At 47.6% G+C, this 13,751-nt stretch overlaps 1 protein-coding gene across 2 annotated transcripts in view; it reads left to right on the top strand.

Moving 5' to 3' along the window:
* The window catches only part of VSNL1 (visinin like 1), a 112,870-nt gene that overhangs the window by 93,249 nt on the left and 5,870 nt on the right, over window positions 1–13,751 (top strand). For both annotated transcript variants that reach the window (XM_078349925.1, XM_002758017.5), the window contains exon 3: window positions 11,987–12,202. In XM_078349925.1, coding sequence (XP_078206051.1) covers window positions 11,987–12,202 — 216 coding nt within the window. The remainder of the gene's footprint in view (window positions 1–11,986; window positions 12,203–13,751) is intronic.

The raw sequence follows: 13,751 nt of genomic DNA, 5'->3' as shown, positions 1-13,751 counted from the left end.
TGGCCCAGGGGAGCCCAGGGAGCCTGTGTGAAGACTGCTCTCTGCTTTCCCTGCAGACTCAAAGAGATAAATATGGAAATGTGCAAGAAGAGCTTCCTCAGCGGAGTCAGGGCTGCTGCAACATTGAATGCATAAACCAGGAGGGGTGAGGAGGCAGCTCCAGGGCTGCTGCCTGCTGAGTCTTCTCAGCACCAGCCAGGCCCTTGCTCCCCCTTACGCAGGCTCAGCTGATCCCTGTGTATCGTCCCAGGCTGGGCTTTATTTCTGTTTCCAACAGCACCTCCCTGACACCCCAAAACTGCACAGGTGCTGGCTCATCTCCAGCTACCATCCAGCCCCCGACCCCACCCCAGGATGCCTCCCCTGACTTCTCCAACCTGCCTGGGCTTCCTCCTCCAAATCCCAAGAGCCCGGAGGCTACACTCTTGCTTTCTGAGGACCCATCAGCAGCTTCTGTGAGATATGCAGACCCCAGCCTCATCCCAAACCTGGAGAAGCAGAATTTGCATTTTCATGTGATCCCCAGGAGATCTGCTCCTGCCCACACCAGTGATAGCAGGGCACTATGTCTGGTTTACAATGTGCCCTCTGCAGTGCCTTGCACAGCACTGGGCTCCTGGTAAGTACTCCAACCGTAGACAGAATGACCTTTGTTGAGTCCTTGAGGTTGACACAGCAGTGATTTCCCAGACGTGGTCTCACGTAACTCCCCCACTGTCCTGGATAAAGCTGACTGGCTAACTCAAGACTCTAAGTGACTTGGCCTCTTGGAGTTTTGGAAGAGCTGCTGACCCTATGTGCTCAGTTTCGTTGCTGCCTCTGACACTAGAATGCATGCATATGTGACACTAGCAGTAGAATTGAGATGTGGACCTATTGGGGGGGTCCGTGTTCCTATATTAGGTAGATGAGAGTTATGTAGAATCTATATAGCCCCAAGGTAAAACAGTCTGAGTTCAAATTCTGCCACTGACTAGGTATGTGACCTTGGGCAGGTTCCATAATATCCCTAAGCCTCTGTGTACTTACCCACATAATAGGGACGTCAGTGGAACCTACCTCATAAGATTGTTGGCAGATTACATGATTCAATATGGGTAATGTGCTTACATAGTGCCTGACACATAGTAAGTGTTACAAAGTTTAATTAAACCAGTGTCTTTTTTCAAGTGTAATGTTGAAGACTTTGCAGATTTAGAACCACAGGAGCTGGTGGAACTCCTAGGTCTTAGAGGGAGCCAACTCCCTCATTGCACACAAGAAGAAACAGGCCCAGATGGTTGAATTCCTCTCCCAGAATCTCACAGCCAGTAAGTGGCATGGTTGGAACCTAGACATGCGCACTAAGCCTCCTCCTCCTTCCCACACCCTATAGTACACGATTAGAAAGTAGAGCGAGCTCCAGACCTGGCACTGGAGTCCAAACTGCCCACCCAGGTGTGAGCACCTGCCCTTTATCCTCAGTAGGATGGGAGGAACCTAGCTATTAGCCCTACTGGCAAACTCTCCAGAGATTGCCCCTCTGCCCTGAGATCTAGTCTCTAAGTTGGTCCTTCTTAACCACTGAGGCAAGAATCAGATCACATTTGCCTCAGTTACTCCTTAGGGAAAGGAAGAATCAAGGAGTTGGGGTTTAGGAGGAGAGAGCAGCCTGTGAGGGTCCCTTCCCAGGGAAGTATTTTGCGGACTCCTTCAGCTCTTCCTCGAATGTTCTGCAATGAGGATAAGGAAGTGTGAGGTCTCGGATGCCCTGGCACGGCCGCCCTTCTGTGTGGGTTTTATGTTCCTGCTCTTCGTGCCCATGGTTCTGACTCTTGTTGCATCTCGTGGCAACTCCCAAATAAGTCCTCATCTTTCCTTGGCAGGCCCTAGATTCTAAGTTGCTATGAACAAGACTTCCTCCTGGAATTAGGCCTCTGGATCATTGAAAGATTCTAAATAGAGAGCTGGGGGTTTTCCCCACAGTGATCTGGTCTTTCTATTGTTTTGCTAAGGGTCTGGTAGGGGGTGAAGGGATCTATTGCCCCAGCCGCCCTGCAGGGGAGAGGGAGGACTTTAACTCCTCACAATTTATGTCTCATGTTGCAAAATGCATTGCCTCGATGGAAGTACTGGTTTTGAGCAAATTTGGACTCTGGATGACCAAGGTTCTGTTTGGGCTTGAAGGTAATACAAGGAAGATACAGCTATACCTGGATGTATCCTCCACATCCTGCAAGGTGAAGCCCCCCTTCCTCTCACTGGTTGCGGCCTTGGCTGGGCTTGCGCTGCTCCCTAACTTGGGGTGTGCCTCTGTCTGCCTCCCTAACCACACGCAGATCTTGGCCTCAGTTTCTGCTTTTCTGCATCTCTCTGAGCACCTTGCCCAGTATCTGCAACATACGGTGCATGTAGTGGATGATGATTGATCACTCAATAGACTGTTTTCTACAAAACAATGAAAGAAGATCATTTCCTCTTCTGATCATTTCCTTTAAAGAATCTATGTACTCTTTAAATGTTCGCTAGTTTTCATATTATTGGCACATACACGAAACACAGCCTTGCTGAAACTAAAATAATAATAACAATAATAATAGCATCTTTCATTGGCTTAGTACCTATTATGAGCCCAGCACTGTTTGGGAGTCCTCACACACATCCTCCTCATCCGCACAGCATCGCTACCAGGGCCAGCCACAGAAGGAAAGCCCAGTGCCTCTAGGTCCCCTACTCTTCAATAGCGGAAGAACTGGAACCCAACCCTAGGCATTCTAACTCCATTCCAGTATCCTCCCCATTAAATATCGAAGGGCCCAACCCAGCAGCCAATTCTCCTCTACCACATCCCATGTTTTTAGGTGAAGAAACTAAGGCTGGGTGTGGTGACTCACACCTGTAATCCCAGCACTTTGGGAGGCCAAGGCAGGAGGATCACTTAAGGTCAGGAGTTCGAGACCAGCCTGGCCAACACGGTGAAACCCTGTCTCTACTAAAAATACAAAAATTAGTTGAGTGTGATGGCTCACACCTGTAATGCCAGCTATTTGGGAGACGGAGGCAGGAAAATCACTTGTACGTGGGAGGTGGAACAGGTTGCAGTAAGCTAAGATCACGCCATTGCATTCCAACCTGGGCAACAGAGTGACAGACTCTGTCTCAAAAGAAAAAAAGAAACTAAGGCTTTGAAAAGATTAAAAACCCTTTGCCCGAGACCAGGTCCCACATGGTAGTGAACCACAGAACTGATACTCAATCTCAGACCCATCCAACCCCAAAGCTTACACTCTCCACCACAGCATAGCACTGTTACTTCTCTACATGGTGTATTTCCTTTGTTCGTTTTTGGTCTGCAACCAGATCTTATCCTATTCATCTGGTAGCAGAGATGGGACCATGTGGGGCTTATATAGCTGGGGATAAGTTAAGGATATTGCACTAATGCACGACAGGAATACATTTGGGAGAACATGTCAGAGTTGGTGGGAAGCGTCCTCTCCTCCAGAAAACGGAAGCCACACCTTCTTAGGAATGCCCCTGAACATGGTCATTTCTGACAAATGTGTTCTCTTTCTTTGTTTTTCTTTTTTTTATTGACACATAATAATTGTACGTATTTGTGGGATATGGATATTTTGATACCTGTAAATAATGTGTAACGATCAAATCAGGTAATTAGCATATCCACTACCTCAAACATTTATCCTTGTGTTGGGAGCATTCGAAATCCTCTCTTTTAGCTATTTGAAATATACAATAAATTCTTGTTAACATAGTCACCCTCCAGTGTTATAGAACACTAGAACTTTTTCCTCCTATCTAGACATAATTTTGTGTCAAGTGTGTTCAACTTCTGCAGGTAGAGCAGGCCTGGCTCTGGCTGCCATTGCTGTCACCAGCTGTGCTATAATAGTTCTCTCTCCACAATTCCAGACCTGGTGGCCAAAGGTATTCCCGTAGGGTTCTAGCTGAGATGCAGCCAGGCTCAGTTATATTATATATGAGGCTATATTTTAGCCTCAGTGTCTCAGTGAGACATTCACATTGTCACCATGACACTGTGAAATGAATTGGGTGCAGCGTGAATTGAGAATTGATCTTGGATAGACCACTTTATTCTGGAGGAGGCAGGGAGATAAAACAAGCTTTAGAACCAGTTGTGAAATCTGCTGTTCTACCCACTTCAGTGAAGCAAGTGAAGACAATACGAGGTGAGTGGTCTCATTCTAGCTTTCCCCTCAGCAACCAAGCTGCCCCCAAGCACCTTCAGAGATCCTCACCACTTGCTTAGTTTCAAAAATCACTGCCTTTTAAAATTAATAAAAACAATCCTTCTAATCCAGTAGACTGGCTTTAAGTGGAAGCTCACCACAACTTCCAAAGTGTAATTTGTTAATGACCTTCCAGTTTGATGACAAAGAGTAACAGGTTGGTGGCTCAATACTGATCAGAAAGAGAAGTACTAGAATAGCCCCTGCCCAAAATCAAAATGACATTGACCCGATTTGTAGTGTGAATGGTGTATTGGACAGAAATAAAAAGACAGTTCATTTGATTTAAAATCTGAGTGATCAGTAAATACCCTTCAGGGTCTATGACATTCCCAATGAAGATAAAGAGAGAAAGGGGGGGGGGGAGAGAGAGAGAGAGAGAGAGAGAGAGAGAGAGAGAGAGAGAGAGAGGGAGAGAGAGACTGACTTAGACTTACTTATAAACATAGAGATGGAAATAGAGAAGGAGATATGATACAGACGTAGTTATATAGACGTAGACATAGGGATAGAGATAGAAATACGAGAAAGAGAGAGAAGAGAGAGATTCACGCTTCAGAGTTTAACCCTATAATGACGGCATTAGAGACAAAGGGAGTGGTAGGTGTTTTGATCAATGACAAATCCAAAATCATGAAAGTAACATCCCTTCTTTTTAAAAAAATTTACCTCCAGAATCAGAAAAACTACATGAAACATTATAGTTAAATGAAATGTTGAAGCTTATCTGATTTATCCCTCATTTTACATCCAGGGAAATGAAAGTCCCAAGAGACGAGATGAATTGACCTTAGTCACACCCAGACACTCTGTCACTCAACCAGCATGTTTTCCTCTGTAATAAATTGCTTCCTTTACCCATCCCAATGCAAGAGCATTTCTAAAGCACCTAAAGTATCCCAGAATCTAATCTGAGAGCAGTAAAGATACAATGAAGAACAAAATCTAGCCCCATCCTTAACACAGAGATGGTTCTGGCTTTTCCCACACTGAGCATTCTAAAGTGAAGGAGATCTAGAAGGGAAGGAGCTTGGATTTCTACTGCCTGATTCTTATTGTTCACAAAAAAGCAAAAGAACTTCTTTGGGAGTTCATGACCTTTCTGGGGCAGTCTGCGCAAACAGAGAGAAGTGGTCTAGGACATAAGTGAAAATTGCCTCTCTAGCCCCAGGAGGTTAAAGTCCTGTCTCTAGAAATTTAGTTCAAGACTAATTTTATTCTCAAATCAATGTAATTGTGCAAGAATCACAAGCTAATAATGGCTGCCTTGTAATAAAGACTGTAACATTGAAGAGGCAGTGACGATTGAAAATGGAAGTTGTGACCCAGAGGGCAAGGGATGGGGCAGCTCTGAGAAGCAACCTTAGGATCCGTGTGACCCCTTTGGGGTGGGGGTGGGGGTGGGTGAGGGTGTCCTCAACCTCCTTCTGGAGAGCCTAGTGTGTTAGTAGCTCGTGTGTCGGGCTGCGTCTACATGTGGCTTGTCACATCCGCTTGAGGGCAGGGACCAGGCCTTCTACTTATTCGTGGTTGCCTCTCCCGTTGTCCTTCCTGCCGGCACAGAGCTCAGCATGGAGCCCAGCACCAATTGGGCTTCTGTGAGTATCTGTTGAATGAATGCTTTGGCAGGAAACAGTTTTTGGACTCGCCATTTCTAATTAAGGGAAAATGTCTCTCCTCTTCCCATCCACGTGACCAAGTACAAGCGCTGCTCTGCGCTGATTCATGCCCCATGAGTCATCTGCTTAAGTAGTAATGTGAACAGGTTTGCAGGCCAAGTGGTGAGCTTTCTGCAGTGCAGCCAGCTTCGGGCAGCTTTCAGAGCACATTCCAACCTTTCTACTGGCCAGTGGGTAGATTGGCCGCTGTCTCTCAAGGTCTCAGAACAATCTGCTTGCTGAGTCATTTGTTCATTTGACAGATGTTTACTGAGCCCCTACTGTGTGCCTGGCCCTGTATACCAGGCAGCGGAGATTACAGTAATGGCAAAATCAGGTCATTTACGGCCCCCATTTAGCTTACAGTCTACTAGGGAAAAAGGGCACAAATCTGCAATCCTGTGAACATTTCTTCACAATTGTAACAAATGTTCCCTAGGAGCGGACCCAGTGACAAGCATGTGTGTAATAGGGGTCTGACCAAGACCAAATCAAGGTCTAAAGAATGAACAGAGGTTCCCTGGGCCAAGGGAAGAAAAACGTTCAGACAGCAGCAGCACAGCAAAGGTCCATGACTGTGGCAGGAGAGAGAGGGCCAGCGGTGCCCCAGAGAGTGAAAAACGCCCGACAAGGGAGCCGGGAAACAGAGGCTGGACACAGAGGCAGGCACCAGACCCAGAAAGGTGTCTGAGGCTTGGAAACAGTCATTCCTTCTTCTGAGAACAATTAGATGCTATTTACGGGTGTGGGAAGGAGACTTGACCAAACCTGGGTGTGCAAGGTTTCCCCTGGAGCTGCGGTGACGATGGACGGGCCTCAGGGAGTGTAGGGGAAGTTAGGAGGCAATGAATGTACGATGGGGTCCTATTCCTGGGGGAGGCCTCATGTATGTGAAGAGCTGAAAGCCAAAACCAAATGTCAAGTGACCTCTCAACGGCATAGGGCTAGCATCTCAAGACACATGCACTGAGACCCCATGGGCAGGAGGTCTGCTGGAGAGGCCTGACCATCCCACGTGAGAGGCTGAGCACCCAGTGCGAGGAGTTAGGGTGAGCTCATCTGAACAGCTCCCCTGCCTTTGGTGGCTCCCATGGGAGGTAAACAAACCCAGCAGACCTAAAGCAAACAGCAGCCTGACAGTGCGTGAGGGGCCCCTTAGGGAGCCTCTGAGGTGTAGCGAAGCCAAGGGAGGTCAGGACCCGAGAACAGAGAGGCCAAGGGTCTGTCTGCAGGGCGGGTGTGGGAGGAAAAGGAGACCGCAGTTGGTGCTGGGAAGAGCCAGGACTTCGACTCAGACAGCCCTGAGTTTGATCCCCCGGCACCCTTTAATGGTGTGACCTCACACCAGTTACTTACCACAGAGTAATGATCCTCCTCCAAGTCCTACACTTACTGAAAGAATCAGCTAGGGTGGCCTGTGACAAGGACCTGCTTAGGGCCTTGTTCCACCTGAGACACTCATGAAACAATAACCACTGTCTCAGTAGCAGGGCCCGAAGAGGTGGGTACAAGACCAGGTCATCCAGAACAGGCTAGAAGCCACTGGATCATTCCAGCAGGGTCAGGGGAGATGACCTTGGAGGTGGAGCAACTGTATTTCCGGGTGATGGTGTTTGTGTGTTCATAGGCCGCACAAAATAGGCCCTTGAAATTTGAGAACGAAAGAAACGCAATTGACCCAAGTGAGGGTGTTTTAAAAGCAACTATGCCTTAGAAGGGATTGGATAGCAGACCCCTCCAAGAGCAGTGAGCAGTCCAAGAATACTCTTCCGGTTTTTTGAAGGCCTAATTCCTATCATGAGCTCTATTTCCAGCAAACTAAAGAGCAGTAATCTATTCTGAGGTCTGAGGGCTGCACAGCATTAGCCAGGAGCTGGGTCCTAGGCAGAGCCCTGGAGAGAGGCATCCTCCGAAGTGGCCTTGCTGCCATCCCTCCTGACACAGCACATCAGCTGTTGAGTGGGGGAGGAGGGCGAGTCCTGGCCAGACCTTGCTTGTGCCCACCCCACCCCCACCCAAGGGTTGGGCTGAGGATTCTTGGGGAGCTGCCGCCTCCATCACATTGAGGCAGTGCACCAGGGATCTTTGGAGGGGAAGACTCATGTGGGAAATGTTGCAATATTTTCTCTGGAAGGATGAGCTATCCAGGCAGCAATGGTGCTGGGGGGGCTGGGATGGGGGCACAGAGGAAACGTTGTGTCATGGAACAGAGGCACAGTGTTTGTAGATCATCCCAAGCCTTTCTGTGCCCACACTGGGTAGGGCCCTGGAGGCACAGAGACAACGTTGTCTGGTTCTCATGCACCACCTCTTAGAGGAAACAAACCTTTTGATATTCACAACTAGATAGATTACTGAGAAGAAAGAAATGCAGACTCAGGCCCACTGTCTGTAGGAAAAGCTCCTGCCCTGGCCAGGAGGAAGCTGGTTGACCCATGCAAAGACTCCTGCTGTCTGCCTGGGGAGAGAAAAGATCTCAAGTGTTTCCTGGGGTTTTCTTCTGCAGGTTGGTCTGTTCAGGGCCAGGCTGTAGAGTACACCCGGGAGCAGTCAAGGTCTGTGGAATCCCAGGAAGTCTTGGACTCTGAAACTCTAGGCTATGATGAAGAACAATGAATTGTCAGCAGCCTGTATATTAGGGTGGGAGGAAAGGACTGCACACTAATATTTTAAAGCTTCAAACTGACAATATCATCTTCATTACTTTTGTTCGCAGCTCCATACACTTGTAATTTATCACAGTATGATTGTATAGTTCTTTATATGGTGGGTTTGTTAATGCCTATTTTCCCCCACTGTCCTTAATGCTCTACGTCTTTCTTCTATTTTATTGCCAGCACCTAACACTGTCCTTGACACATAACAACTGCTCAATAAATGCTGAGTTAAAGAATGAGAAAATAACTCAGTAGCATCTTAGTAATTTTCATACAGTACATATGTTTGACCAGAAGGTGGCAATGCTCAGAGTCGAGAATTTCAAGCTTCAGAGACAATGGATGCTAAAAATTACATAATGCAACAAATGTGGTTGCTTCATCAAATGTAGAATGAAGTTTATTTCTTCGGCTAACCCTCGATTAACACAAATATCAAGGTGTGGCAGAAATGGTCAGACAGATTTGCATTCAAATCCAGCCTCTGCTGCAGACAGCCAGGAATCTTAGGCAAATGCTTTTGAACTTTGAAGGCTTCTACTTCCTCATCTACAAAATGGAACGTACAATGTCAGATTTTGTTATGAAATTAAGTGAGAGAACACTAATACACACATACACATATATGCAAATACATATGAGTGTGTGTATATGTTAATAATTTTTCAACCTCAAAGTTTTTTATATTAGACTATTTATAGGTTATTACTGCCATCAGAAATTACTTCCATGTCAAAATGTAATATAAGAGTTGAAGTGAAATACGATGTGTTAAAAAACTGAGAAAGAGTATGCTAAAAAAAATCACCGTGCGTTTCAGGCCCTGCTGTCCTCCGAGAGAAGTAAAGCTGTGTCCCAGACCCTCACTTCTTCCTAGAGATTGAAGGAAATGTGGCTTCATTTTCTGTGACGATCCATCTAGAGTTGAATTATTTTGACAAAATAAGGAGCATTTTCCTAATGAGAAAAACTCAAGGCACTCAGAACATGATAGGATACATTTTCTAAAGGAAACAGTCCCTCCAGACATTTCAGAGCACTTGAGCACACACTCAGCTCTAAAGTAAATACGTTGGCTATAAAAGTCAGTATATAGACCGTCTGCAAGGCACATGTAACCTTTATAGCTCAAAACTGACAACTGGTTTTTCTCTCAAAGTTTTTTAGACCTAAGTTAATTTTTAATATACTGACCTAAGGTGCCCAGCTATTTTTAGATAAAACTGTGAAATATCCCTTAACGTAAAAGTAGGCTGTGAGAATTAAGACAGTTAAAGCATTACACTCCCAGAAACCTACATGAATGAAGGTTTCGTGGCCACTGGTCTCACGCCAACTGCATACAGAAACGCTGGCTGGTAAACAGCACTATGGGGACTTGGGCACCTGCCCAGGGGCTTGCTCTGCTCCACTCGAGTCAGGTTCACAGGTGCCAGCTGCACCCAGGCCCCTAATCATGAAGCATATGAGCACATCAGCAAACAGCACCCCCTAGAAAGGGACCAGGACCACTCATGCATAAGGCACAGGAGTTGTAAACTTGCCTATGTAGAAGTTTTCAGGTTCAACATTGCTTAGTCCAAAATTCAGCCCCTGGCACCCTGTCCTCGGGTACCAAACATCTAAGTAGCATTGGGGATGAGGAGCCGGGATCATGCTGAGCTGGTCAGAGGAGAAGGAAACCTCTTCCCTCCACATCTCCCTTCATTGAAACCAGCGGCTCATTTTCTGATCTTTAGGAATACTTTGCTTTCTATTCTAGTTCTTATCAAGGAACATGACCAATGTCAATTTTCAGTAAAGTCCTCCCGTTAGCTGTGCAGTCTCAGAACACAGAGACCTGGAGGTATTACCCTCTGACCACAGCACCCAAGATGATGCCTGACCTGAAAAAGAACTCAGTGAATTTTGATGGATAATGAAAAATGAAGGATAGCAGAAATGAAAGATGTGGTGTTTAGGGAATGAGGGAACATACGAGAACATTGTCCTTTGTAGCCAGGGAAAGATATGTTTGATGAAAACAGAAATGGGCCTCAAATGTTTATTTTGTGAGATAATAAAATGATTGTTGTCATCTTAGGCCACTAACTTTTGGGGTGATTTGTTATATAGTAACAGTCTTTTGAACAGATGGTTGTGTCTAGTAATGGATTCTAGTGAAATTAAGTAACCAGTACTTTCTGCCTCCTGGAATGCTTGGCTCTTCCCTGGGCCCCATGTACCAAATCCTTCTGTGTTAAAGCATCTCTTATGTCCGGAGAGAAATTTTCTACCTTCCAATGTACTTCTAGGCGCAGGAGGAGTGGGCAGCAGGGCTCTGCAGGACCCAGGGCAGGATGCACAGTGAGAAAGATGGATCGAGGGCTCCTCGAGGCAGATAGCCCAGAGTGCGCATAGAGGCCGTCTGTATGAAGGCTGCTGGCCTGGTCCACGTAGCTAGTGGCAAAACTTACGAAAGAACCGGAATCTCAATGAGCATCCTCAGTCACCTTCTGCAGACCTTGTAGTGCTTGTCTGTAGAAACCAGAACCTGGATTTATTCATCCAGAAACACAGACATAACTTCTCTGCTCTAAAATAGCGCACGGTTTGTTTCTGGTTTTATTTGGGGCTTTGCAGTTCTTCCCTGTTAATTATCAGAACTACCTGCTGTTTGTGACGGGCCTAGGCCTGTGTCCAAGGGGACTGAGGCCACCGCCTACTGATTCCCCGTGGTCTTCCCTCCTTGTGGTCTCTGCTTCCTTTTCCTCCTTGTGTCCATTCTCTGCCTCCCACACACCCCTGGTGACAGTTGGCTCTGTGAAGAAACCTCTTTATGTCTCTCGAAAATAAGCCCAGTCATGTTCTATTTTTAATGGGTTTTAAATGTCTGTTCTGCAAAAGAAAAGTCCCTGCAAAAAGTTGGAAACTGGAAACTCACCCAGGGAGAGGATAAGTGTGGGCCCAGGACGAGGGCTGGTGGCAGGAGAAACCAGGTCTGGGCACCCTCCCTCTGGCCCTGCTGGGCAGCGATGAAGCCAGATTCTCATATCTAGAGGAACGTGGAAGTTCGTGTAGTAGCCCTGTGTGGGGAGAGAAGCTGCCGCCTGCCTCGGTCCTGGTTCTTGGGCGAGTGGGCAGAGATGCTGCCACACTAGCATCTGTTGGTATTTGCTGACCGACTCCAAGCCCCATCAACCAGAAGCCACGTCACCAGCCTCACCCCCAAGAAACAATGAGATGCCTGTGTGTGAGCACATGCTGTGAGAAAGCGTCCCCTGAGGCCTGCCCTTGCCCCTGTAGTCCGGCCAAACCTCTCTCCAATGGGTGAGGCTCCAGCAGTGCTCAGGAGTGCCCGTGGTGTTGTCATTAGGAACCTACCTCATCACCGCAGATCCGTCCCCTCCTGACACCTGACTGCGTGTGTTCTCCTTTGCAGTTCTTCCCTTATGGAGACGCCTCCAAGTTTGCCCAGCACGCCTTCCGAACCTTCGACAAGAATGGGGACGGCACCATCGACTTCCGAGAGTTCATCTGCGCCCTGTCCATCACCTCCAGGGGCAGCTTTGAGCAGAAGCTGAACTGGGCCTTCAATATGTATGACCTGGATGGTGATGGCAAGATCACCCGAGTGGAGATGCTGGAGATCATCGAGGTAAGGCCTGCAGCATGGTTGGCGGGTGGTGGGCACAGAAGGAGACCCCATGGCAGCCTCCTGGGTGCAGGCCTTGGTGGCTCCTTCTCTCCCTCCTCCAGCCCTGCTGGCTGCACAGCACACCTGGACTTCTCCCACTTCTATCCCCACTGCAGCACAGTGCAGGGAATGTCCTGGAACCAAGCCTTGGGGCAAGTACTGTCATTACAGTGGCATCATCGTCAGCCATTCACTCATCGCCGGATCTCCCATGAACTTGTCTTACTGGGCACAAAGAATGTCATGGGCTCAGTTTCTCTGGCACTTAGTTTATCTCTGCTATGCCTCACTCCTGCTGTGTCTACTGGGCATCTGAGGCTGCCAGGAGCTCCTGGTGGTATCCCCCCCAACTTCTGATCATTCCATAGCAAGCTGGCTTTGCCCGTGTGTTTGCGAGTATCCCAGGGTTCCTCTGCCACCCCCTGTGTACTGCGCTCTTAATGTGAAGGTCTTCTTGGTTTTCCTCTAATGCCCAGTCCCACTTCTGGGCCTTCCACTTCCTCTCTCTCTGCCCAGCATGACCCCTGGCTTCCTGGGGCTCCTCCCTTACTTCACTCCCATCTCTGATCCTATCCCACCTCCCAGACAGGCCTGCCTTCCTGCATCCCTTCTCAAATATGCCCACCCCACCCCCACACTAAAGCAATCGAACCCTTACCAAGAGGGGTTTTGTCCCAGCATCTGTACCTGCCCTGGATTGCCTTGTTAAGTAGAATATATGACAGAATACAAGCTCTGTGAGGAGGCTCTCCCCTCACAGTGGCATGCCCAGAACCCAGACCCAGCCTGGAGCCTGGCAGGCATGCAAAAGCGGGTGCATGGTTCAGTAGTTTTCCTTTCATTGACTGCCTTAGCATGGGTGCCCACCCCTGCACCAGCCACTCTGACCAAGGAGAGAAAAGTACCACTTGCCGAAGGTAGAGCCAGGTGCTCCATCCTGAAGCTGGGTTGTCCCTCATCCAGACACCAAGGGCTGAGATCAGGCAGGGGTGGGTCCCCAGAAGAAAATGGGATGATTGCAAGAAACGGAAGCCAAAGCCCCAAGGACCCCACAGGACTCTCACTCTCCTCCCAGCTTCAGGGAGAAGTCACCTGTCAACCTGCTGCCTGGGAGCTGACCTCATTCACTTGCACACCGTCTCTTTCCATGTCAGTCTCTTCTTCTCTCTTGGCTTCTCCCCCTCAATACCCACTCCCTTTCAAACATACCCAGCAAACTCACATCTTATTTCTTTAGGTGTATTCCCTTCATTCAATTAAATATATATATTTTTTCAAACAGGTCATCAGAAAAGATAGAGCACCATAATTCTAAACATGTGGCTTGATTTTCTCAACTTTCTCACTCTTTAATCTTTTGCTCATCTTCCACACTTAACTTGCCCCCCTCCAAGGTCTCTCTAAACTTGGCCAACCAAGTTTATTCTCTCTTTGACTTCTTGTCATTTCCCCCATTGGCCACCAAATCCCTTTCTCTCCAAAATTTTTCTCTTTAATTCTTCTGAGTGCC

This window comes from Callithrix jacchus, chromosome 14 (assembly GCF_049354715.1).
Source record: "Callithrix jacchus isolate 240 chromosome 14, calJac240_pri, whole genome shotgun sequence".
NCBI lineage: Eukaryota > Metazoa > Chordata > Mammalia > Primates > Cebidae > Callithrix > Callithrix jacchus.
Note: the sequence above shows the minus strand (reverse complement) of the source record. Positions and strands in the feature narration are given on the sequence as shown.